At 50.6% G+C, this 26,589-nt stretch overlaps 3 protein-coding genes across 10 annotated transcripts in view; 1 reads left to right on the forward strand and 2 right to left on the reverse strand.

Annotated features, from left to right (window-relative positions):
* LOC100360522 (ribosomal protein P1-like) lies at positions 1-16,101 on the reverse strand (the record flags this gene model as incomplete). Its single annotated transcript, NM_001409300.1, is given in 7 exon segments — positions 1-11; positions 13-24; positions 27-33; positions 201-208; positions 826-840; positions 11,934-11,948; positions 15,507-16,101. Coding segments are annotated over 6 exon segments (68 nt in total), but the record flags the coding sequence as incomplete, so codon positions are not given.
* LOC147999973 (uncharacterized) overlaps positions 7,129-26,589 on the reverse strand; it is a 20,740-nt gene continuing 1,279 nt past the window's right edge. The window contains exons 3-7 of one of the 7 annotated variants that reach the window (XM_087591640.1): positions 25,256-25,331; positions 24,664-24,775; positions 10,485-10,570; positions 8,998-9,099; positions 7,129-7,248 (exon numbers count right to left, since the gene is read on the reverse strand). In XM_087591640.1, coding sequence (XP_087447766.1) covers positions 9,044-9,099; positions 10,485-10,570; positions 24,664-24,775; positions 25,256-25,331 — 330 coding nt within the window. In that variant the 3' untranslated portion in view covers positions 7,129-7,248; positions 8,998-9,043. Of the gene's footprint in view, positions 7,249-8,997; positions 9,100-9,209; positions 9,383-10,484; positions 10,571-12,649; positions 12,912-15,508; positions 16,263-18,309; positions 19,314-20,043; positions 20,277-24,663; positions 24,776-25,255; positions 25,332-26,325; positions 26,393-26,589 lie in introns of those variants that run through there. The other 6 variants (XR_015641060.1, XR_015641063.1, XR_015641059.1 and 3 more) reach the window with 6 other exon arrangements.
* Positions 16,789-19,897, forward strand: Tifab (TIFA inhibitor). 2 transcript variants are annotated; one of them, XM_087591235.1, is made up of 3 exons: positions 16,789-16,938; positions 18,085-18,586; positions 18,833-19,897. In XM_087591235.1, exon 3 carries the CDS (start codon positions 18,838-18,840, stop codon positions 19,279-19,281), a length of 444 nt encoding a protein of 147 aa, XP_087447361.1. In that variant the 5' UTR covers positions 16,789-16,938; positions 18,085-18,586; positions 18,833-18,837; the 3' UTR covers positions 19,282-19,897.

A 26,589-nucleotide genomic window follows, 5' to 3' on the forward strand; every position in this document is an offset into this window, starting at 1 on the left:
TCTTCCTTCTCCTGCTTCTTCTTTTCCTCCTCTCTTCCTCTTGCTTTTTCCTCCTCTTCCTCCTCTCCCTCCTCCTTCTCCTCCTTTTGAGGCAGAGTCTTTCTTGGCTGGCCTAGAGCTCACTGTGTAGACCAAGTTGGCCCCAAATTCATGAACCTGCTTCTGCCTCCTGAGTGTAGGATCGTAAGTGTGGACACCACACTGGGTCCTCATTAGCTTCTTGAGCACAAACCGAATACTTGGTGGTGACTGTTTCTATGAATGCCCAACCCTCCTCCAGACAGCAAAAGCCACTCAGTCCAGGGCTCCTCCAGCTCCAATCCCTTGTCCCGGGCTCCTTCTGTCCTATTAATTCTTACATTGAGCCGCAATGGCCGTCTGTCTGTCTTCCTCACTGACCTGGGAAGGCTGAATGGAAGCTCACACCTACCCCTGAAACTCAGCATGTGAGCCAGAGTCTGTTAAATGAGAACTGAGAGCTGAGCAGCAAGGAGCATCGGGCAGGGACGCGGTCAGGGCGCCATCTACTGGCACCTCTGCGGACCAGCAGGAAAAGACTTGTCTAGCTGCCCAATGGAGCCCCCTTGAGGTCATTCGTCAGTAAGACGCTCCGAGGAAATCACCCTGCCGGGAAATCACCAACAAATGTTGCTCCTTTCTTGTGAAAAGCACCATCAAATTGCTGGTTTCTTGTGAAAAGAGATACGATGTGTCGAGGATATGAAGGAAACGGCTTCTCTTCAACTCGCCACTCCAGGTGGTGAATTTAAGATGATCTTGGGAGACTTGAGGCAGGATTCCCGGACCGAGCAGTTACAAGCAAACATTGGGGGCAGACGGACCCAGTGCCAATTACAGCCCTGCCACTTACTAGCTGTGGGACCCGGGCAGGCGTTTTCCCATCTTTAGCTTTGGCTCTCGCAGTCTGTAAAGCAAGTCTGTAATAGTACGCAACCTACGTACATAACCTACGTACGCAACTGACTTACGTAACCTAACGCGAGAATGAAAACAAAGCCATTCTTTGGTACCTTCTCTCCAGCCACCCTCCAAGATGTCCCCAGCAGCTCTCGGATCCTGTTTGCCATTGTTCCTGTCTCCTAATCCACGATTCTCTCTGCTTTGCTTAGCCGACCTCTTGCCACCTCTAGCAAGACCCCTCCTCGGGTCTCCTGCTTCCAGACCTGCTCATTTTAAATGTGGGCAACAGCAGCACCCCGAAACGCACAGAGGACCAGACCTGAATGAAATAAGAGAGGGGAAACAGAACCTGACTGGACCTTAGATCAGCTTCCAGGCTTGACCAGTCCTAGGATGCTCACGAGTCTCTGCGTTATCTGCTGGGCGATTTAGAGAGTAGCTTTTCTGGCCAAGCTTCAAGGCAGCAGAAATCTATGTGCATGAATAAATATTTAGAAGGAAGTTTGACAGTTCTTCTGGTAAGACAACAGTAATAGGTTCCCACCCAGAGCCCACGATCTCTGGAGCCACTGATGCTTGAACAAGCTTATATTGTATATGGCGCCATTGCACCAGAGGGCGTATCCCATCAGAGGTCAGCATTGTAGCATGCAGGCTCCCACAGCAGCCTACCCAGCATCTGCTGCCCTGCAGCCAGCACGGCACCGTCCTGCCCTGTGGTAGATAGCCACCGTGTATTTCCCTATGACCTGAATCCTGAGTGAGTGGCGTTGTCAGCAACAGTGCCCTACCATCTCGGTGTGGTGGGCAGCCAGACACCTTGGCTTTTTCCACATAAAGTCAAATTGGCCAGTCAGTTACTTCCCCCACTTTTCAAAACATAAGAGACCAGCCCTGCTCTCAAAGATGTCTCCAACAGAAACTGCAGTCAAATGGGAGTGTTTTATTTCATATTTTCTTGTCTGAGATTGTTCTCTAAGAGCTCTGCACATTTTAAACCATCGACTCTAGACAATATCAACACCGTTTATAAAAAGAAAAAAAGCAAAAATGGGGGGGGGGCTGGAGAGATGGCTCAGCCGTTAAGAGCACTGACTGCCCTTCCAGAGGTCCTGAGTTCAATTCCCAGCAACCACATGGAGGCTCACAACCATCTTTAATGGGATTTGGCGCCCTCTTCTGGTGCGTCTGAAGACAGCTACAGTGTACTCATGCACATTAAATAAACAATTCTTTTAAAAAGAAAAGAGAGAAAAATAGGAAGGCCACAGGACCCCTCTGAGTCCACATAAGAAATATCTGAATTCAGATTTGAACCCAGGTACCTGGCTTCTTAAAATTCCAAGCAGGTAACACTGCCCCAGAATCTTCTTGATGCCTAAAATCCAAAGGTCACTGTCACAGACATGAATATCAGTGGCTCCGTAGCACAGCTGCAGAATGGGAGACATTCCACTTAAGGGACAAATGGGACCAGCAAGGCCAATGTCCAGGTTATGATGTAAGAAGAACGCCACCCCCCACCCCTATGTTGCACAGATGTCTCCGTTCTCCCCAACCCAACTGCAACCCCCCACAGCTCCCACCCCTTACTATCCACAGAGCCCCAGCAGTCCCTACTGTAGGGGATAGAATCCAGATGCTCCGGTGTTGCCTGTATGGCCAAACAGGGCTTTTTGGTCTCCACTTGGCTTTGCAGCCCTTGGTCCCTGCTGTCCCTCAGCCAGTAGGCAGTCCCCTGGTGGGCTGGAGCTGCTGTTCAGGAGCATTTGGTGCCACACGTCATTCAGCCACTGCACGAACACAATCTCCCTGGGGGTATTTAACACACCGCTTCTGTGGCTCCAGCTACCGGTCAATATTCTCTTTGGTTCTTCCCCAGTGTCTGGGCTCTAGAATGAAGGTATCCTGTTGTTTTGTGTGGTTGTTGTTTATTTGTCTGTTGACTTGACATAAGCTAGAGTCATGTCAGGAGAGGAAAATCACAACTGAGAAAGTAATCCACACCATCAGCCTGTAGGCAAGCCTGCTAGGCATCTTTTAAATTAGTGATTGATGTAGGAGGACCCAGCCCTTTGTGGGTGACGTCACCCCAGGCCAGCTGGTCCAGGCTGGGCAAGCCAGTGAGCAGTGTTCTCCTATGGTTTCTACTTCAGGCCCTGCCTCCAGGTTCTGCTTTGAGCTCCTGCCCTGCCTCCCCTCAGCGATGGAGTACAGCCTAAGAGTTGTAAGATGAAGTAAATGCTTTTCTCCCTTAGTTGCTTTTGGTCATGGTGTTGGCGTTTTATCATAGCAGTAGAAACTCTAGAATAGCAGGCTTCCAGAAGGATGACTTCCTTACAGTGCCAGGCTGATGTATGGCCCCAAAGACATCCCAAAGGAAGCAAGAACTGACACCCAGGGCATTCGAGGTGTTCAAAGCATAGGGAGGGAGGCGACCTTTGATTAGCTGCTTGGAGACCAAGGGCATTCATGGGTATTACTAAGATGGGGATTTGGAAAGACATTTCACATACATGGAGAAGGCCACGTGGAGATCAGCAGAAAGCTGGTGAGCTAGAAGGTTTGAAGATCAGATGGTGTGTCTACAAGCCAAGAAATGCCAGAAACGTCTAGAAACCGAGAGAGGCAAGAGTTGGGCACATGACTCTACTGACGCCTTGGTTTTAACCCGAGATGCTGACTTCTGGCTTCTAGGTCTGTGGTTTAGTTTGTAGCTGTTTGTAACACAAGAACATGACCAGAAACTAATTCAGTGATCCACCAGTTCCCTATTGTATCCACTGGAACATACAATGTGTTCAGCACACAGTAGGCCCTCAAGGACTATATGTTGCGTGACTGAATGAAGGAGCTGCATATGAAGCAAAATAAGCAGAAGATAAACAGGATAGAAAGAAGTCAAATATTAACTAAAAGAAGTATGTTCCACTCTGTATGCAGCTAATAGATTTGAGAGGTCCGGAGACCTCGGGAAGTAAAACTTTCAGTTCTCTGGGAAGCATACTAGGTTCCTCAGAGGGAACCACCGACAATGGGGCCTTTAGTCATTCATGACCCTGAACTTAGGAGGACAGCACCATCGTGGAGTCAGCCCCTGGGACACCTGGACAGGGCCCAGATAACAAGGCCAGAACAGAGACGGTCTCACCAAATATAATGAAACCAACACAGCAACCAATCAAAACTGTACTAACATCACTGCTTTGTTCCCTACCAATCCTATTAGAGGTTACCTAATCCTGGGAAATTCCCCTAGACCTGTATAAAAAGGGGGCCTGCAAGCCCCTTAGGGCATCGACATTTTGATAAATGGTTGACCCCTGCGTGCCGGTAATTCCTGCAGAATAAACTCTTTGCCTTCGCATATTATTTGAGTCTGGGGTTTTCCCTGAGCTCTAACAGATTCTAAGGCAAGCGGTGATCAGGAGTATATAGGCACCTAATGGCTTGATGGGAAACAGAGACTCTGATGGAATCAGTCAGGGAAATAGATGAGAAAAGAGGCCAACTCAGGCAGGCAAATGACTATGGCGTTTGAAGATTTGGAGTTCCACGGTTAGCTGGCAGATCTACCAAATGAATGATGTCGGAGGCTGAAGGTTGGGTAGGATCTGAGGCTGGGGAAGATCTGGATCTGCAGGGAACGTTGAGGGGATGGGGGACAGAAATCATAGGCAGCTCCAGAACCACGTCTCCAGCACTTACTCTGCAGGGGCCACCACTGGGCAACAACTTCACTAGGCTCAGCTGGTGAGTGACGCAGACAAAGGTGAGAAGTGTCAGGGCCCAGCAAAGCCTGGGGGGGGGGAGTGAAGGTGAACCAGAGGACATCTGCCTGTCTGCTCCATCACTGATGAGAGGGCTTGAGGCAAATGAGGGAGCATCTCGTTTTCTCTTCTCCATAAAACAGAAGATTTCACGAGAGCCAGCACTGGCAGTGGTAGGGAACATATTGTGTCTAAAGAATATAAAGATCCTAGCAGGTATCAAGTAAAGAGGGAAGGCAAGAAGTGTGTGTGTGGCGGGGACCATTCTTACTGACATGCTTCTAGGGGTCACCCCACCTGGAGCAAAGATGAACTGAGTTGATGGCACTAGGGGGCAGTGTGGGTTCTGAAAGAGTAAAGTTGTGTGGGTTTGTTCATGATCTGATTCAGCAGGAGAGGGGACTCAGTTGGGGTCTCAGAGATTACTGGGAGTAAAGAAACCATCCCCATTCAGCCTCTTGCCCTTAAAAACTACAAGCAAACACCTTTGAGCACACAAAAGTTGTCCCTAGCACTCAAAACTGTATGCCTTCCTATGTTTAATAGGGTCCTTCTTTGTTATTGCTGTAAACACAGCCATGTGTCGTAGACCGACAGAGGGACCGCATAGATGAGACGCCCATAAAGTTTCATCATCTAGTGAAGCTGGGGCTTATCTTGTTCCAGCACTCTCTGATGTCCAGGCAACGTTCACCACCAAGCAGCCCTCAGCTCATGCCCACCCCACCCCCACTCCCCCGTTTAAGAGATGTCTAAAACTACGTGTAAGAATCAGAGATAAGGGGAGAATCTGCTTCTCCAAACCACATCTGTCTGCAGTATGTATGGTTGTGTTAGGGTCCGAGGCACACAGGTGACAGGAAGAAAAGACAAATTAAGGGTAACATTTGCCAAGTCTTGCTGTCAGCATTTTAGTCAGAGTCTCCACATTCCCAGGCAGGCCAATGGCTTGTGCTAAATACATGCAATGGCCTGCCAAGACCCAACAGGCAAGGAGCTGTATTATAAGGTGTTAGAAGCACGCCACCGTCAGGGCAAGCAAGCCTGGTGTGTTTATAAAATGATAAAGAGAGGATATGTCCTGGGTTTCAGCACCAGCGTTGTGTTTATAAAAGGATAAGGGGAGGGGGATTGTGTCCTATGGAGGTCTGAGGAAAGGGGGTGCCTCAGCTGGCCCATGATGAGACATCCCTTCCCCCTGAGGGACCGGCCACAAGATGGTATAGTATAGAATAGAGTTTATTCAGGGAATGGGGAGGGGAGTTAAGAGGGCAGTAGGGGCAGAGAGAGAGAGAGAGAGAGAGAGAGAGAGAGAGAGAGAGAGAGAGGAAGAAGAGAGGAGAGAAGAGAGAAGGGAGAAGAGAGAGGAGTAGAGTAGAGGCTGTCCATGAGCACACGGAGGGGAATGGGGAGAAGGAGGACAAAGAGAGTGAAGGGGGGGTGTCAAGCAGCCCCCTTTATAGTGTCAGGCAAACCTGGCTGTTGCCAGGTAACTGTGGGGGTGGAGCTTAGACAGAATGCTAACAATAGGAAGCTTGCATCCAGGAGGCTGGAGTCTGTGCTGAAAAGCCACCCACAGTGGCATTTGTGCTCACACTCTGGCCCCAGTGGCCAAAAGCAGGCGAGAGGCCACCAGTAGCTGGTCCTGAAGTAAGCCTTCAGCGATGGCACAGCAGGAGCACTTGGAGTCCAGAGCAACCAGCCATGTCACTCGGTGGCAAGCCACTGGGTGAGCACTTCACTGGGCTGAGTTACTGATTTATAGCTCAGGAGGTCTGCGGTCCCACTGAGCTCCTGGAAAACCACTTGGAGGGTTTGCTCCGCAGGAAGGATTTCTGATCGTCTCATCAAGGCCTCATTTCAGTGATCCAGCTCCCCCTGGGACTGAAGGGGGAGGAAAACACTTTTTATATTAGTGGCCATGTGGAAAAGACATATTTGCCATGACACTGGGTTCAGAGCGAAGATGCACATGTGCAAAGCACCAGTGAGGAACATCACGTTGACGGCTAGGGAGCGGTCTGCCGTGGCGTGGGCGGCCTCCTGAAATATATGGTGGGAGAAAGCAAAACGTTAAGGATGAGAACCCCACTGGGGAATGAGAACTGTTGCTCTTGACACTGTCACCAAGTTGGGAGCCAAACGGTGCCCAGGGCTTGAGGTGAGGTGACTAGAACAGGTATGAGGAACACTTTTCTCTTTCGCTTTTGTTTTCAGATGTTGTGAATGATGAGCTGCCGGAGGGGTGGCTCAATGGTTAAGAGCACTGGCTGCTCTTCCAGAAGACCTGGGTTCAATTCCCAGCATCCACCTGGCAACTCATAGGCATATGTGACTTAAGCTTCAGACAATCAGACGCCCTCTTCTGGCCTCCACGGGTACTGCACAAATGGGGTGCACAGACGTACATGCCAAAAAAAGCATCCGTACGCATAAATAAATAAATCTTTTTTTTTTTAATCAAAAGCGCTGAATGTGGTGATTCCTCACAGAGCGGGTCTGTGAGCCAGCACGTTCTTGATGTCAGGTTTTGGATACATCCAAATATCTAAGATCCCTAGCAAGAAAACAGAGAAGGAAAAGTTATTGAATGAGGAAGGCGAACCTGCTGTGTCAACCAGAGAGATGTTGGTTCAAAAGAACAGAGTGAAGATCGATCAAGGGAGACATCCATCCAACATCAACCTCGGACCTCCAACCACACGAGCACTCCAATACATGCACACCCAAAGGCACATGTGTGCACGGCTACAAGAGCACATAAACCACATACAGCCCTCGCACAAAAATCAAAAAGCCTTTGTGTATTGAGAAGGCAACTGGTGGAGTATAAGAACATATTTGTAAAACTCGTCTCTGATAAAGGACCAGGATCCAAAGAGTAAAGAGTTCTTGCAACCCAACCAGAGTAATAAAAACAAAACTAAAACAAAACAAAACAAAAAACCCTAAGGACTTGGAGTTGCTGTTTCCCCAGAGATGTTTACAAAAGTGGCCAATAATAAAGAGACGTTGAGCAGCACTCATTGGCAGAGACACACAAATATCACCCCTTAGCTATCAAAAATAGAGAGTACCAGTTATCAGTGGGGACATAGAGAAACCACAGTCCTCAAGAATGTGCAAGAATGTGAGTTAGTGAGGTGGCCGTGGAGAACAGTGTGGCAAGTCCTAAGAAATTTAGAAATAAAACTCGAACCTCAATTTCTACTTCTTGATATGACGTCAACTTAGAGGCTTAGGGTGTGTGATGGTTCGCATATGCTCGGCCCAGGGATTGACCCTATTAGGAGGCGTGGCCTTGTTGGAGTAGGCGTGGCCTTGTTGGAGTGGGCGTGGCTTTGTTGAAGTAGGTGTGGCCTTGTTGGAGTAGGTGTGGCCTTGTTGAAGTAGGTGTGGCCTTGGAGTAGGTGTGTCGCTGTGGGTGTGGCTTTAAGACTCTCATCCTAACTGCCTGGAAGTCAGTATTCTGTTAGCAGCCTTCAGATGAAGATGTAGAACTCTGCCGTTCCTCTTGCACCATGCCTGCCTGGACACTGCCATGTTCCTGCCTTGATGAAAATGGACTGAACCTCTGAACCTGTGTGCCAGCCCCAATTCAATGTGAAACTTTATTTTTATTTATTTATTTTTTTGGTTCTTTTTTTCGGAGCTGGGGATCGAACCCAGGGCCTTGCGCTTCCTAGGCAAGCGCTCTACCACTGAGCTAAATCCCCAACCCCGTGAACCTTTATAAGAGTTGCCTTGGTCATGGTGTCTGTTCATAGCAGTAAACCCTAACTAAGACAGTGTGTGTGTTGGGTACAGTTTCTGAAGGATTGGTCCATGGCTGCTTGACTGCGAGCTTGGGTGAAATGTAACAGTGGTGGAGGTATGTGGTACAGGCTGTTGTCCACTGGATGCCATACAGAAAGCAGAGAACATAATGGCCAGGAGTCAGGCCAGGATGCCCCAGTGACCTACTTCCTTCTAGTCAGCTGGAAGCTGGGTGTTAAAAAAAAAAACAAAAACAAAACATGAGTCGGTTAGGGGATACTTCATTGTCAAGCCATAACAGCTGCATACCCAAATGACTAAAGGCAGGACTCAAACATACATGTTTTCCCCTGACCCACCATGTTCACATCAGCATGGAATCACAATGACCAAGATGAAAACAATCCAAGCATCCACTGGCAGATGAATGGATGAAGAAATTTGGTAATTGCACACAAGGGAATATTATTCAACCACACAAAGGAACGAGATTCTGACACAGGCTACCGTATAGATAAGCGTTAAGGTCATTATGTCAAGTGAAACAAACCAGTCACAGAAAAAGATGAATCTGCATGATTCCAATTCTTTGAAGTTCATGTAGAGTCGTCAAGCTCACAGAGATAGAAAGTAGGAAGGTGGTGACTAAGGGCTGGAGGAGAAAGAAATGAGGAGTTACTGTGTGGTTGGTTGTAATTGTCATCTTGAAATAATCCAGAATCACCAGGGGAGAGAGTCTGAGAGAGGGATTGTCTATCTTACGTTAATTGGTGCGAGAAGACCCAGCCCACTGTGGGCGGCACCATTCCCTGAGTTTGGGTCCTGGACTGCATAGGCCTGAAGAAAATGTATTATGCATGCGAGCATCTGGTTCTCTCTGCTGGTCACTGGATGTGCTGTGACTGCTTGCTTCGAGTCCCTGCCTTGGCTTCCCTATTGTGACATAGTGAGGCATTGTGAGGTAAATAAACCCCTCCTGCCCTATGCTCTTTTTGCCAAGGGATTTTATCACAGCAATGAAACAGAAATGGGACAGTACCACTTCCACATGGTTAAGGTGACTACGTGTAGATGATCTCAACATTTACCAAGAGGCTGCTTCCTTTCACCTGCTTTCAACTCACACAGACTTCTCTAAGCAATGGAAACAAGGTTTACACCCACAGAAAGGGGTTTTTCTTTGTTTTTCGTAGCACATAAAAAATTTGCCTTTGAAGACACACAATTTCCAGATACTCTTTATTCCGTCACCATAAACCATATTTACGCCGGGCTTCATCTCACAATGAAAACAAAGGTCATGTATGATCATGTGTCATGTTATGAGGTCATCTTCCCTGGACAGCTTCAGCCCTTAAAGAAACCCATGCTTTTAAGAGATGTTTGTGAGTATGTTTGTGTGTATACATGTGTATTGGTGTATTATATATGTATTTATGTACTGTGTTTATGTGTATGCATGTGTGCATATGCATGTATGTATGTATGTACTGTGCTTATGTGTATTCATGTGTGTGCATATGTATGTTCATGTATGTATGTTCATGTATGTATGTTCATGTGTGTATATGTGTTGCATGTGTTGTATGTGCATGTGTGTATGTGTGTGCATGTGTGTATATATGTGCATGTGTGCATTATAGGCACGCTTGTATGTGTGCTTGTGTATGTACATGTAAATATATGTATGTGTATGTGTGTTTGTGTGTGTATGTGCATATAGTTGTGTGTGCATGTGTGTATATGTGTATTCATATGTGTGTGCAATGTGTGTGCACACAATCTCATGTGTGAGCATGCACACAGAACCTCGGCTGTCACTTCCCAAGTGCTTTTCTCCTTCTTTTTTAACTCAGGTTCTTTCATTGGCTTGGAGCACACCAAGCAGGCTGCCATAGCTGATTAGCAAGCCCCGGGAATTCAATCTCCAGCAGTGGCATTACAAGCATGTGCCACTAGATCCACTGTGCCAGTGCTAGAATTGAGACCTGTGAAAGGTGACCTGGGCTGTGAGATGGCTCTGTGAGCAAGACTTACTGTATAACTGTAAGAAGCTGAAGTCATGAGTTTGAATTCCATGGAAATACAGGGTGGGTGTGGTGGACCACCTGCAGCTCAGTACTCTGAAAGACACAAAGGGTTCCCAGGGCAAAGTGGCTAGCTAGACCAGCCGATTTGGCATTTTCCAGGTTCCGGTGAGAGGCCTGACTCAATACACAAAGGAGAGAATAATTAGGGAATCTGATGTCAACCTTTGGTCTCCAAAGCATGTGTATACACAAACAAACACACACACACACGCATCTATACTCAAGTGAATTGCAAATGTATATGTGTACACATCATACATGCATATATACAAGTATACATATGCAAAAAGAGTAATAAGGTTATGAGGACCCTGAATGGATTAATGGCTACCAGCGCATGGGACACCTATATCAGGAGTGGTTTTTGACGAAAGGATGAAATGTGGCACTCATCTTGGCTCTGGCATGCTCACCTGTCCACCCACATAAGGATAAAACATATATGTGCCTACCAGGAGTATGTATCAGGCTACTGGGCTTCAAGTCTCCTGAACCGTGGGCCTAACACCTTTCCATTCATTATACATTGATTACCCCATGATAGCCCTATGTAGGTTCCCTTCTTGCCCTACAGCTCCTTGTTGTTCTGGTTGCTGTGGGTAAGGACAAGTGAGAGATGTGCAAGCCAGGGCATTGGGAAGCCTCCTCCATCTCACAAGTTAGGCTCGTCGGTAGCCTGCGAGACAACCGGGACAGACAGACAACAGGAAGGCAAACATGTGAATTAAAATTCTGGGTTTAAGGGGAGTAGCTCTGTGTGGCCTGATCTTGCCCCAGGTATTGATCAAGGTTCCAGGCATTGTCATATTTAGCACTCAGTAAATGTCGTGTAAGAATGGGGAACGGCAATGTCACTGTGTCTAATAAGGAACCCTGGAATAGGGGAAGAAGACAGACCTTCACCACAGCAGTTCCCCTTCTCACCAATCTGACTCCTTAGCAGGAGGCTAGCTGGACCGACCGACAGTCAGTATCTACAAGGAGGCCCAGTGCTCTGGGAAGGCACGCATCAGGAAGTAGGAAGGGTCACATGTTAGCCATCTTCAGCATTTAGACTAGGGGACCACAGAGCTGTTTCAACTTGACTGAGCCTTCCCCCACTCCCACAGTCGGTGAGGAACTTGCCCCTTGGGTTGACACAGGAGTCAGGGGTAAAGATTTGGAGGTCACATCTGAGTTTGAGAGACAGCTCTGCTATGTACTATAGGGTCCAGAGCAAGACCCCACCTTAGCCATGCCTCAGTTTCTCATTTGTAACAAAAGATAAATAAATAATGGGACCCATCTCTGCTGTGGGGACTGAGCCAGGGCACAGTAGTTAGTAAGAAATCACTATGTTCTAGCGTTTTGAAATTCAAATGTGCCGTGGTTATTGTTACACAAGAGCAGGAGACAGGGCAGGGTAGAACCAGTTATAGAATAGGATCCTGAGTCTCACCGGCACGACACCAGGGCCCCACCCCACACCTAGAAATGTACCAACTCCTCAAACCTTCCTGTTTAAATATGAAGAGTCTCCCACAGGCTCGTTGTGGAGTCTTGGTCCCTAGATAGCGGCAGTAGTGACAGGGGATTGGACCATGAGGATGCTATAGGTTAATCTACCTACTGGATGAGTTCTAAGCGGGACTGGGCTATCAGAAAGTGCAGCCTGGTTGGAGGAAGCAGTAGGAGGGGCGTGGCTTTGTAGGTCGTGCCTTTTGCTTAGCGCTTCCTTTCCCTCCCACTCCCTTTTTTTCTACCACACCCTTCCGTCCTAGTCTGGATGATTCTGCTTTGCCCCAGGCCTAAAAGCACTGAAGCCAGATGGCCACAGGCTGAACTCTAACCAAACTGCAGCCCAAACAGACTTTTCCTCCCATTAGTTATTTCTCATGTATTTGGTCACAGAAGTAAAAGGGCTCTCCCGCCTTGGGGTCACAATCGCTGTGAGTCACAAACACTCCTTCTTCTCTGAGGGATGGTAGTGTCTTCATCATAGAGCAACCATGTTCAGCTCCACGGGGATGGACAGGACCAAGGCTTAGTTATAACCCTCCTCCCAAGTTCCTCTTCAATGGACAGATCAACTCATCCCATTTTACAGCGAAAGGAGCAAACCTGGTTCTTCACCTTTGCTCTGCTGGCAGGAAGTTGCATGACAATCCCCGTTCCCGTGTCCTCTCTCCTGTGACCACTGACCTCTGTGGCCCGATGCTAGGGACCCTGCTTTACCTCTGGACTCACACCAGCCTGCAAGGGCTCTCCCTTGAGATCCAGGACACCAGAAGTCAAAGGAACCGGGACTCTCTCCTTGTGTTGATTTGCTTTTTCAATTTGACACAAGCCGAGTCATCCTGGAAAAAATTGCCTCCAGTTAGACTGGCTTGTAGGCAAGTCTGGGGGGCGGGGGCGGGGCGGGGGCGGGGCATAATGGCTGATGTGGGAGGGCCCCGCCCACGGTGAGGGGCGCTATCCCTGGTCCTTGGTTGTATAAGAAAGGTAGCTGAGCAAGCCAGAAAGCAGTGTTCCTCCATTGCTTGTGCTTCAGTTCCTGCCTTGAGTTCCTGTCCCGACTTCTCTCAGTGATGGACTGTTTCCTGGGAGTTTACATAAACCATTTCCTTCCCCAAGTTGGTTTTATCAGGGTCTTATCCCAGTTGCAGAGGTCTGATTGGGACAATTGCCAGTGACTCCTACACTTCTTGGCTGTCCTTCCTCTTCAGCTTTGAAAAGCAGGTCACTGGTTTATGGGTGCTGTCACAGGTCCTTGAATCAAGGGCATCCAAGTTGGCTGGGGAGCCAGAAGCATGGTTCCTTAGCTGAGTGGCTAGCTGGCCAGGCAGCTGGATTCCAGAGAACTCCTGAGGTGCACGAAGCAGCTTGGTAAGGTTCTTGGCTTCACTGGCCAGGCTCTAGTGTGATGCTGATGCCTCGCCCCCCAGGTATATGACCTTGAACAAGTCACCTGACTGCTCCAGCCTTGGTTTACTAATCTTTGAGATGGGTAGCAGGGGAGCGTTTCCCAGCAAGGAAGCAGAGACTTTCTGGCATGCTGTATTTACCCCATTGTGACTTACATGGAACTTATGTGAAGCTCCCAAATTATCCTGTTTTAAGCACAAACTGGGGCTTTTTGAGAATGCAAGTTTTACAGGTATGAGTCTCTTCTTACAGCTCTTCTCCTCAGGTATATTCCGGACCTTCAGCCAAAGGTTCTGCAGAGACTGAGCCAGCAGACTCACTTACAGTGCTAGGCCCCTTGACACTTCTCACTTAGCACCCTTGACTGCACCCACTTGCCCATCTGACTGCAGGAAGCTGAGGTCCAGATAGGGTGTCCGACTTGAGGTGATACAACTGTTACTTGACTGAGCAAACCTCAGACACAAGCGTGCCTGGGAATGGGCGGCTGAGGGGAAGGTCAGAGGAAGCAGATATTTTGTCTCTGGGTACTTCAACTGGCCCAGGATGGACTCATCTCACTTAAACAAGTCCTTAGACTCCTGCCAGATACCCAACAGCCAATCAGAGGCACTGTGGGTGCTGTAAGGCCAGTCAGAGGGACATTCTGAGCAAGGACAGGCGGTTGTCCCTCTGTTTCACCCGCCTCTCTTTTCCTACTCACTCGGCTCCCACCTTCCACCTAAAATGCTGACAGTAAGCCTTGTCTTTCCACACCAGCCTGAGTTCCCATTATAACCAGAAGACGGACCCTGGGCAGAGCTTCCTCTTACCAGATGAACCCCCTGCATGTTTCACTTCCCTTTCTCAACGGAAAATGTCCTTAGCCTGGTTTCTGTACCACAGAAACTATAAACTGGTGTCTTAACGCTCACACCCTTGTTGAGGCATGCGATGGGCAGGGGTGTCCCATCTCCAAGAGAAACACTCAGGGGTGGCAAAGGCCCACCTCGGGCCCAGCTCTGCAGGCAGAGAGGCAATGAGCATCGCTGAGTTAACATACGAGCTAGAAGGCTGGTAGCCATACAGAGCACTGAGAAGGAGCTCCTGTGGAAGGAGGGGCTTGGTTGTCCTCAGGCTTGAGAGACCCGTGTAGGCAAAGACTGAACTCGGTGAGCCTTGTGGCTCAGACTTGCCCTGCTGGGCACAAACTCACCCCGCTGTATGGACGCACTCAGTCCTTGAGGCTCCTTCCTGTGGCTCTTGAGCTTCTGTGCGACCATCCACCCAGAGGTCGTGGCCTTTGTGTTTTATAAAAGAAAAAGCAGCCAGGGATATGCTTGGTAGAGTGAGGTATGGTGAGGTGGAAGGGGAGAGGGTGCCTCTGCGGGGGGGCCATGCCGAGGCATCCCTCCCCCTCCCCCATGAGGTACCAGCCATATAATATGGAATAGAGTTTATTTAGGCCAGGGGAGTTGAGAGGGGAGTAGAGAGAGAGAAAGGCAGCAGGGGAGTAGGAGAAAGTAGAGGAGTAGAGGCCATCTGTGAACACTGGGGGACAATGGGCAGTGAAGGGACAGAGAGGGAAGAGAGGAAGAGAATAACAGAGTAAGAGAGTGAGGAGGGGCAAGCAGCCCCTTTTATAGTGAGTCAGGCACGCCTGGCTGTTGCCAGGTAACTGTGGGGCAGAGCCTAAAAGAAATGCTAATGGTGGGGCTGGGGATTTAGCTCAGTGGTAGAGCGCTTACCTAGGAAGCGCAAGGCCCTGGGTTCGGTCCCCAGCTCCGAAAAAAAGAACCAAAAAAAAAAAAAAAGAAAAAGAAAAAAGAAATGCTAATGGTGGCTGTTTTCACAAAGTGGGATACAGCGCTGGCAATGAACCTGAGGTCCTGTCCAGCTGCCCAACCTGCACGTAACTTCTTATCCTTCCCAGGCCAACAGTATGCCTGCCACATCCTTGGAGTCACTCCTTGGGTTGGAGCCACTCCTTGGGTTACTATTGCCACCCAAGTTTCCCTGAAGAATCAGCCAGCCAGTCACCAAGAATTGTCTAAGAGAATGTTCACAGTGGCATGAATGGTTTACTCTTCTCCTTTCAATACCAAGAGGACCCAGGGCACAGGTGGCAGGGGAAGGATGCAGAAAGGGCAAATGAAGGTAAAAACCGCATCCATCCACGGAGGTAGTCAGGATTTCAGTACTGACTCTAGGGTACACAGGAAAGACCCAGGAATAGCTGAGTCCAAGTTCCCCAATGCTCTCCCGAGCTCCCCTGAGCAAGAGCAGCCTCTGAGGCAATTTGCTGGAGGACATCTTCCTGAAAGCAGGCAGCAGGAGAGCCTCTGGAATGAGTGAGTCTCGCTTGGGGGGTTAGGGTTGGGAGCAATGTGTGACGGTCCCCTCTCTCATTCCACCCAACCAACTGCAGGCCAGGATTGGGCTATCCTCGTCTTACCTGCTTATATGTCCTCCTTATTCTGCTGGTCTTTCTAAGCACATGCAAGCCTTCCTTGAAATTACTTTTCATTCCATTCTCTACGTATTAGCCTGATACCGAGGAGACAGTTTTATTCTCTTACCGATTCTGTGTGAAATCGGAGCGTGCATCCTTACCTCACTGTGTCTACCCTCAGTTTGTGTCTCTGCATCCTGGACAACAGGGAGGAATTTGAAACTCTGTAACTATATGTAACCCTCCCACCTAGGCTGACTTTAATAATACGTGCATATGTGTTTATATATTTTAAATATATAGAGAGGACACATATAATGAAGCCCATTTTAGAACGCCATCATTGTCTCGTTGAGCTGGACGGGCAGGTCATTCTTCAGTGACAGGATCCTGAGGAACAAAAGGGCAGTGGGGTCAGAAAATAAAGAAGGTAGGGAAGTTTGTGCTCTGGAGATCTTGTACAAGCTATGTCTTGTTCCAAACAGGTTCATCCGGAAGTAGGGTATCTGATATGTCACTTTAAGGAGAGAAATGGGACAAAGTCAGCAGGTGGCCTTCTGCGTGTGCTGAATGAGGCCTATTCTCATGAGTGGCCACATCCTCCTGTCCCTTCCCATGAGTGGCCATGCTCTCCCGTCCCCGTGTCTCATTCTCTTCTGTGATATCCTAGATATTCTCTATTAGTATGGCTTCCTTGGCCAACCCCAGACCATTGGAAGGAACACCTCATAATCCAGGAGCTCTCTGGCCTCACAGGGGAAAAGAAGACCATCAATACTCTGTGGTCTCTGGGGCTGAAATAGTAGAGGCTGGGAGTACCAAGACCCAGGAAGTCCTACCATCAAGAGGCCCCTCCTACAAGGACACCAGTTTCACAACTCAGGCAGTAGGTTCCACTTCTGCAAGAGAAAACGACACTTTGATTTCTCTCCTAGAGGAAAAAGGAGGAACGGCAGAGTTGACACCTTCTCTGACACAGTCCATTCTTGAAAAGCAGAAGAGCCCACCCAGGCCCTGCCTGAGCCCATGGCTGCAGAGTTAGTGCCAGGCGTACCCTGGCAGTAAGGTAGGTGGAGGTCATGGGGACTGGGGTCCCCAGGGAGGCTGGTGAGGTTAGGGGAGGACCCTGGCCAGAGCCAGCATTCCGTTTGTCAGCCTGGTAGCTATTAAGAGGTTTGGGTTTCTGTTCTCCATGATCACCTGGGATCCAAGACAAACCAGTCTGCCTCTGCAGGACTGTTGCCTGGCAGAGAGCTGGCTTCCATCGAATGTGACTGCTCAGGAGTTCAGAGAGAGAGCACATGGTATCATGTTCATTTTCAGTATCCTTGGTCATGACATTGACTTCTAAAGGATGAACTCTGTACTCTTACCAGGTCCGAGGGTACCGGTGCCCAGCCCTCAATCCCGGGCTCAACCTGAACCCTAACTCTGCCTCAGAAAGAAGTGTTCCTCGAGGACACTCGGGGGCAGTAGCCTGAGGTGTATCTGTCTGTCTGCTGGGGATGGGGCATCATCAGGGGCCAAGGCCCCACTGTCAATTAGATCCCCATTTGATACACTACATTCAAGAGCGACAAGGCAAAAGTGTGGCAACCTAGCACAGGCTCCCTCTCCCACAGCTTAAGAACTAGGCCGCCATTTACAGTTGGCTAAGAGATGGCCATTGTATGTGGACATCTCCTCACCTAGTTCCCCAGCAGACGCACCTCCAGACACTTGCCGTGGCCTGGTGCTATACAGATGGCCTCGTGAGTCATACCCTACCGCTGGGAGACCTTAGGGAGACAGGAGAGGAGCTGGAGGAAGACAAGAGCCTGCAGAACTCTGGGAGGAGGGGATAAGGGAGGAATGCAAACATGAAAGAGTAGGGGTTGGCTAAGTGATTTTGTGGTTGGTGTTAGAGGAGGGAGGCAAGGTCACTTTCCCCAGGGACGAAAGTGTTTGAACTGGGCCCTGAGAGATGAGCGACACTTTCGCACGGAGTTTAGGATAGAATGCGCCTTCTTAGAGGAAAATAAAATAATGCAGACCAAAGCCAGGCCCTGGAGGAAGAATAGAATCACTACCAAACCCCACTCAGTCCTTGGTTCTTGCTAAAAGTGGCAACAAATTCTAGGTGGTGTGGGGTACGTAGGTGTGACAGTCTATCCTTTAAAGTTGGGCAGGGACCAAGCAGACCTTGGATGGGGCTTTCCTGTGTGTCCCACAGACACTGAAGGACAAGTTCCTGGAGGAGCTGTGGGACCTCGTGTGCATTTCCCGGAGCTCCTGAGGGTCTTCAGTGAGCCAGATTTTCCCTTCTGTCCACTGTCTCCACCAGCATTCACCTCTGCCCAGATGTTTAAGAAAGGCGAGCCCTCAACCCGGTGCTGAGCCCCTGAACCCAGTGCCGGGCCCTCTGGAAACACCACCGATAAGACGCTGGCTGTTGTTACCTTCTGTGTCGCGCTCAGGGACCTTTTATGTTGCTCTGTACCCCCATAGCTGGAAGCACCATATCTTCTCCTTCAAGAGGGGTGCTCCCAAGGGCACCCTGTCTCCACAGCACCTGGACTGACACCCGGCGCAAAGAAGAGACTCTGCAAGAGTTTGTTCATTGCGTGCTTACCAGATACAAGAAAGCCTGTCGTGTCTGTTCCTCTGTTCCTGTAAAGCAGGGGCAAACTGTCTCCAAATGGCCTGAGGGCTATCAGGCCCCACCCTATAAGCTGGTAAGATTTATAATGCAGGCACGCCTGTACAAATTAGAGTGGATGGGCAGTATGTCCTGTTGGGGTGTGGGGAGGTGGAGTTCCAATGTTAACGTCAACCTCCACCCCATCCCAGCTTGGGCAGAATGACAGTATCTATTTAGGCGTGGTCCTCATCGGCAAGATGTGGCCCCAAGATCTCCGAAGTAGGCAGCTTGTCTGGGCTCAGAAAACCACAGAGGTGTGTCTTTATCACGTTCTTGCCAGGATCTATGGAGAGGCCCCTCACAGTCCTGCAGGTGAGCCTGTACCACCCGACACAGGGCCCGGTCGCCTTTGCCAAAGTTCCGCTGCAGCTGCAACACGACGCCAGCCGGTTGCTGGTTGGGCGAGGGCAGGACACCCACCTCCAGCTGCAGCTGCCACAGTTGTCCCGCCACCATTTGTGCCTGGAGCCCTACCTGGAGAAAGGCAGCAACCTGCTGGCCTTCTGCCTCAAGGTGCTGACCCGCAAGAGCTGTGTGTGGGTCAACGGGTTGCCGCTGAGGTACCTGGAGCAGGTTCCCCTGCACTCCGTCAACAGAATCTCCTTCTCTGGCATCCAGATGCTCATCCGCAAAGAGGGGGGCGCCTCCCTTGAGGCCTTTGTCTGCTATTTCCATCTCAGCCCCTCGCCCCTGATTTACAGACCCAAGGCTCAGGAGACAGACGAATGAATGGGAAAACACTGTCAAGAAAGAGACTCCCCCTGTTTTGGGGGGAGGCAACTCGTGATCTCCTGGGGTCTCTCCACGGCCCCTCCCCGTCTCTGTTTCCCTGCCAAGCCCTGGAGAAGCAACAGAAGCAAAGCACCAGAGGAAGCCTCGAGACCCGGCACCCCACCAGCCCCGCTGCGGAGAGCAAGCCTTACAAAAGCGGGGTTTGAGATGGTTGAGTTACGTCAGAGTTCACATGTAAAGCCTGCTGGCCGCCATGTTCACAGGGCACGGATTCGGTAAACTTGGAGCGGCCCAGGGACGGAGAAGGGCCCTTCATGGCTCCAGGGAATGGGAACTTCATATACTTTTAGAGGCCCTGAGGGGTTCTGGGAGCCCCTCCCAGCATTCTGCCCGCCCCCTCCCCATTTCCTCCCTTGTCTGGCTAGGAGTTACTTTATGTCCCTCGTCTCCCATGCTGCCTAAGGGCAGGAGCATGGGGTTGCGGCAGGAATGCAAGGACACGCGGGGAGGAATTACGTTTGTGGTAGCTCGGGGTTACCTTCAGCTTTCAAATACCCACAGGCGCTCAGGGCTTAGGAGAGCCTGTGTTTAATAAACTAAAAGTATTTCATTACGCTGGCATGCCCAGTAGGATTCCCAGAGGCCCAGATGGGCCACATGTATACCATGTTGTCTTGTGGCTTTGGGAAGGGGGCAGGGAGGGGGAGGGGTGGCTGGACAAGGTGTGAGAGGAAATTGGGAAGGTAGGTAGGCGCTTACATTTCTGGGAAGGTTGCAAGCACAGCTCGAGGCTTCTGGCTGAGGAGGAGCTAGGAGTGCTTGGGAACTTCTTGTCCACCTCTTGTCTTCCTCTTCCTCTCTGCCCCCATCTTGTTCCCTCTCCCCTCCTCTCATCCTCTGTCACTTCTGGACCAGAGCCTTGGTTGACCAGAGGTCAAAGGTCTTCAGGGAAAGATGGTTTTCTAGAGAAGTGGGCTCTTTCAGGATTAATTCTATGGTTGGAGTGCAAGGTTGTGTAAGAAATCAGCCCAGCAGTTATCTCACCCAGAGTAAGTCAGACGACAGTGGCGGCGGTGGGGGTAGGGGGTGCCTGTCCTTCCTGAATGGGGATGGGGGTGGTGGTGGGTTGTTAAGGAGCCAAGTAGGCAAGGATGGAAGAATTTTCTCAGGGAGAAGGGAACAGAAGGCTAGCAAAGCTAGTGTTAACTCATGTGATGGCGGGAGACTCCCGCAGACTCCAATAACCACCATAACCCCAGATCCTGCACTAGAGCATCCCAAACACTGAGGGTACAGTGCTGCCGGCAGACTGGCCCACATCCCCCACACCTGGGACACCTCTGCCATTTACCAACCTGCGCCCCTTTGTGCCCAAACCCTGGGTTATAGGATCAATACTCCTCCCCAGCTGTGCACATCTTCCCCATAAGGAAACTAACACTAGGCAAGACACATGCACGGTTGAGAAGTCCCTCCGTCTACAGAATACGAATCGAGCCTCCTCAGATCACAGGCACAAGACCAAGGAGGACGGCGCTGGCCATGCTGTGAATGGCCTCCAGGGCTCCCAACGCAGTTTCTCCCTCCCTTGTCAGTGAGCTTGTACCAAACTCCCACCCCGTGTCAAATGTGTGCCAAGTCTCAGGATCCAGGAATAAACAAAGCCAGTAGAATCTGCCTGCCAGCAGCTTGCAGGCCTCAGGAGAGAGAAGCATCCAGGAACAAATGACTTAACAATCTGTCACAGCTGCTGACATCGTCCCTCTCCTCTGTCCAGTTGGAGTTAAGCTCTGTCATCAAGTGGGTTTGGAGTTGACAATTCTATATGTTCATCCCTCTAGCCACAGTGCAATAAACCATTGAGGGCTGCAGCCAGAGGTCACTACCCAGTCACTCCTCACAACCCCCCAGATAGACTCTGGTCTCAAGCACAGGCCTCAGGTAAGGACAGTGAAATTTAGAAGGTCAGAAGCCAGGGCCCCTCATTTTCGAGTTGGGTGACCTTGGGCAAGTGAGTTAGCCCATCATACTCTGTGGAAAGCCAGGAAGACAGGCATCCCAGCCTAGGAGGTAGGACACAGAAAACACTTGGTGCCATGCCTGGCACACGGAAGGAACTCAACAGAAGGCTGCCATCCTGAGACCAAAGATGGGGAGGCCAAAATATATACATCCTTAAGCTTATCGCAAACTTGGAACTTGGGGCAACTTGAACCCCAGTAATCTGGCTCCAGAGTTCAAGGGCTTTCAGCACTCTCTCTCTCTCTCTCTCTCTCTGAGGACATTATATCCATGTGGGGCCTGGAGGGGAGGAAAAGGGTCTTTTGTTTGGTTGGTTTTTTGTTGTTGTTGTTTTTGCTTTTTGTTTGTTTGTTTTTCCTCCTTCTGTATCAGAAGATCTGGGTTTGTAGAACAAGAGACATTCTTGGCCCTGGAGGGGAAAAACTGCCTGTAGTTCAGGCTGATGTTCTCCTGACTTTAAAGGAGGGACAGGTCCCCGGAAGATTCAAGTGCTGTCCACTCTACCCATCACAGAGCGGCCGCCCACAGACGAAACTTGAGATGACACACTTAAGAGACCGTGTGACCACCAAAGGCTCAAGGGACCAGGGTCTCTGGGTGCAGCTCCTGGCACCTCCGAAGAATTTGTAGAACAGACTATAGCTGCTGACTGCCTCTCTCTGTCCTCTCCCCCGCCCTGGAGGGTACAAACCCATCCACGCTAGGGGTCCATGGCTGGGGTACTTGCTCCACAGAGACTGTGTGGTTGGAGTATTTTGGGTGAAGTGTCTGTGCGGTCCTCAGGCTGAAGAGTAGGCTGGAGGATGGCAGGCCAGACACAGGAAGAGGAAGGCCAGGAAACATCTGGCTTGTTTCACAAAGACTCCTCAGGAGAATTTCCTCCTACTCCTCCTCCTCTTCTCCCTCTTCCCCCTCCTTCACCTCCTCCTCCTCCTCCCCCTCCTCCCCCTCCTCCCCCCCCCCTCCTCCTCCTTCTCTTTCTCCTCCTTCTTTTTACATTTTATTTTAGACGGTCTCATTGTGTGGCTCAGAGCAGACTTGCGCTCACTAACCCGCCTCTGCCCTCCCAAGTGCTTCAATTAAAAGTGTACACCGTCCACCCCTGGCTTGTGTCAAGTGTTCGAGAGAGGAAACTCTGCTAGGCTCCACGTCTCTTGAAAAACATAAACCTCTAGCTGCCAGATTCACGACCACCCCCGCCCACCCCGTTCCACTCCTCCATCCCTTGAAACTTGCAGGCTGACTTCGAGACCCCAGTTTGTGGATTTGACGTGGTTTTTCTTGCCTATGCGGGGTCCCCTCTAACCATCTCCTGTGAATGTCCTCGGAGTCCCCTTCCCAGCAGCACAGCCCGCATGGCCACGGGCATGAGAGCACGGAAGCAAACAGAACATCCAGACACACACTCAGGCACAAAACCCCCTTAGTCTCGAGTTGGGCTCTGGTCAGCCTGCTGTCTCAGCCACAATTCACACTTCTCGATTACCATCCCATGGTCTTTGGACCCGTCCCCCCTACATTCGAGGCCCTATGGAGGTAAACTAAGGCACTGCACATAAATGTGCCTGTGGCACACGGTACGTGTTCAGGAGGGTCGGTTAGCATTGGCCAGCTTAGTGGACCAAGGTGAGCACCCATGGTCCCGTGGGCTCAATTGCCCACACATGTGTGCTGCAAGCACACCTGACGTAACACAGATCCCTTCTGGTCAGGTGCACCTCAGAGCTGGACCTACAGTTCTGGAGACAACGTCTGGAAATTTGGAACTTATTCCCTACCCTGCCTGTTGAGTCTATTTGATCCTCACGGGCCTGGGCTTCACTGACATGTGAGTCTTCCCAGCCTGACTGAGTCTCTATATTCTCTCCACACTGGATTCCTTGCACTCCCAGAGGCCATGATGGGGCTGGCCAGAGGATGTTAAGCCCAGAGGGATAACGAAGGTCTGAGGTAAACTTCACAAAGCAGGCATCAGCAGTCAGAGGCCCAAGCGGAAGCTGCCAGTGAGGGCTAGAAGACCAGAGAGTCTGGGAGTTCCAAAGATAGTTGTCTCTCCCTCTTCTGCCTCAGTGGGCAGCCCAGGGCTTTGGAGAACTCGGCAATGTTTCTTTTCTCTTCCTCCTTGAGCCTTTGTACCCCAACTCAAGTGGAATCTGGGTTTGGGGCATTTATATGGTGACTGTTTGATTGTCGTGGAGTAGGGGAGACAACTCCCTCTCACCAGCACTTTCAGCCTCCAATAGAGGGGCAAGACGGCAGGCTCTCCCAGGAGACCCTGAGAAGGGCCCTTAGCTATGGCAGTCAGAAGTCAGCTGGCTAGCCCGGGTCCAGGCCAGTTATCTGCCAAAGATCCTTTCCCTGGCCTCCCTCTCCCAAGCATGCACCAGCAATACCCACCTTGCTCTGCAAGCCTGCCAGCTATACACACCAGCACTGCTTGAGACCATAGGGCACCAGGAGAACACCCCGCCAGAGATCTGAGCAGGACAGTTCTTAACCCGAAGGAGTACTTATTGCTACACAAAGGAGCAACAGTCAATTTTGCCAGCAGGGCACCTAGGGAGCACCACCAGGGCACCTAGGGAGCACCACCAGGGCACCTAGGGAGCACCACCAGGGCACCCAGGGAGCACCACCAGGGCACCCAGGGAGCATCACCAAGGCACCCAGGGAGCACCACCAGGGCACCCAGGGAGCACTACCAGGGCACCGAGAGAGTAGTGGCTCCATAAATGTGTAAAGGAAGCCTTAGTTGAGGGATTCAATTTCAGGCCTCTTGGTGTCTGTTAGAGCTGAGGACATGGCCTGAGAATCATTTCTATAACTACCCACTGCACTACCAGATTGCCATCAATCAAGAGGTGTCAGAAGCAAGCAAACAAGCGAGCCTCATTGAATGTAGATGCTTCCTCACTCTCTCTACCCTCCACAAGCCAGCTGGAGCTGGAACACCGGCCTCCTGCTCCATCCACTGGCTCCTGCTTTTGCTCCCTGTCCGTGGCCTCTGGGTTGTAGTCACTCCGATGCCCGCAGGTCATCCATTTAGCCAAGACTTGGGGGGGGGGGGGGAGAGGTAAACCCTAGGAGGAGATGCTGATTTTAATGAACTTGGTCCACATTGCAAGGCTGATTCCTCTTACCTTTAACGTGAACTCACAGGCGGATTAAAGTGAAATAAAACCTACTATTTGAGTTACATTTTCAGCTTATTGGAAACATGCATTACCTCCCCGTGACTGGGCCGTGAGAAGGGAAGTTATTATCTTTCTTTAGAGTTTGTAAACGCTTTATGGCCCAGGCATTAAGCCGGCTGGGGGTGGGGGTGAGCGGAGGAAAAAAAAAAAACTTCCCGCTTACCTTTGTGGTCCAATCACATGCTCCAGTGGGAAAGAAGCATCCCCAGTGAGTGATAGAGAGAGCCAGGTGAGCCCCAGCAGAGAGAGGAGTGGAGTTATTTTCTTCTTTAGGCCTGTGAACCGAAAGGACATTAAAGTACCATTTGGCAAGGTAGCTTGTTCCGTCCTCCAGAAAGGCTGCAACTCACCCCCATCCCAGCCTCTCCCTGTTCTTCTGGTATTTATTTCCAGGAGAGAAAAAAAATGGCCTCCCATCCCAGAGAAACTCGTCTTAGAAGGAGTATTTGTGAAGGGCACGACTTTGGACATTTGGAAGCAAGGAGAAGCCAGAGAAAGGGCAGAGCCATGAGAAACACGTCATGTGGACCTGGCTCAGAAGAATCAGCAGATTCCCCTCTCTCCCCCAATCCCTCTGTGTACTGTCAACACAGAGAAGCCCCCATGCTCTAAGCTGGGAGTCTAGCTTTCTGCCTCCTGGAAGGAAACCTGCCCAGAATGTCTCTTCTGCCTTCATTTAAAGCTATGGAGTCAGGGGCTCAGAGAGGTCTTCAGTGTTAAGCAGAGGCTGCCGGTGCTCAGCCAGGCACTCAGACCTGACGTTTCTGGGGTTCTTTTCTGCAAGTTCAGATGCCGTGATGCCAGTCTTTCAGAGAGTGTGTCTTGGATGGCCTGGGAACAGGGACACTGTTAAGTATCCTTGTCTGGAGGGCTTTGACCATCCAGGACCAAGTTGGGCAAGTAAACCCCATCTCAAGTATTCACCACCACCACCACCACCACCACCACCACCACCACCACCAACAACAACAACAACAACAACAACAGAATTGTCATTTGAGCGACTGGAGACCAGAGTGGGAGAAGTGCCAGGAATCTAAACAAACAGGAAGTGGAATTCAGAAATTAGCATGCACTAATGATGAGCACAGCTGTCTGCATCCCTGTAACTTCAGAGGCAAGTAAGAGAAAGGGTGCAGGGGGAACTAGGCCCCGCCCTGAACTTCCCAGGAAGGTCTCTTGCGGAAATGGAAATGGAGGCCTCTGAGGGAGGAGCTGCTCGTGGCCAGCTGGGGACTCGGGTGGTTCCTGAGTTGGTGGGATGAAGCAGATATGGCTGGGTTCCTCTCCTTTCAGAACCCACCGCCTCCCTTTGGCAGAAGCAGCTGGCAAAGGGAACTGAGACTGAGCAGCTGAAGGGTCTGAGTCCCTACCGTGCAGAGCAGGGAGAGCACAGTAGATACATGGGCAGCCAAACTGCAACGCAAGCCCGGTGTGTTCTGTGTCAGTGCCCCCTTAGCTACGTCTGGGCCCTAGGGTAGCCACCAAGCAGGGTGGGGGCTGCCATAGGGGCTCCATTGCCAACCTCTCTGACCTAAGCACCTGTGGGCAAACAGATGGTATAGCAACCATAGCAACACACAAAGAAAAGCCAGGTGTGGTCTAGCTTGGCTCTCATGTATCCGTACCAGGATGCCAAAGTGCCCTGCTTTGACAGTCCCCTTCCTGGGAGCCATAGCACGGAGAGAGAGAGAAGGGGTGGAGGAGGGAGGAGGGAGGGAAGGGACAGGAGAGGGAGGGGGAGGGAAGGGGAGGGAAGGAGGAAGGGAAGGGAGGGGAGCAGGAGGGGAGGAGAGAGAGAGAGATGTCCAAAGAAGACCAATACTCAAATCTTCACTGTTCTCCGTTGATTCTAGAAGCTTCCATCATGACACATGCCACCGTCTCCTCACCTATAAAATGGGGATACTGTTAGTGCCTACCCCACCTCTGTGAAGGTGGGGGAATAAAACCAAATGTAAAACAACCCAGCGAGTGGACCGTGCACTAAGTGCCCGCTATCTCATTAGCCACCAGATCCTTCCAGAAAGATCCCTCGCTGCTCCCACTGAGAAGTGCCCTCACCCAGCTCTACGCCAGTGCTGGGGCG

This window comes from Rattus norvegicus, chromosome 17, assembly GCF_021556685.1.
Source record: "Rattus norvegicus strain SHRSP/BbbUtx chromosome 17, alternate assembly SHRSP_T2T, whole genome shotgun sequence".
Taxonomy (NCBI): domain Eukaryota; kingdom Metazoa; phylum Chordata; class Mammalia; order Rodentia; family Muridae; genus Rattus; species Rattus norvegicus.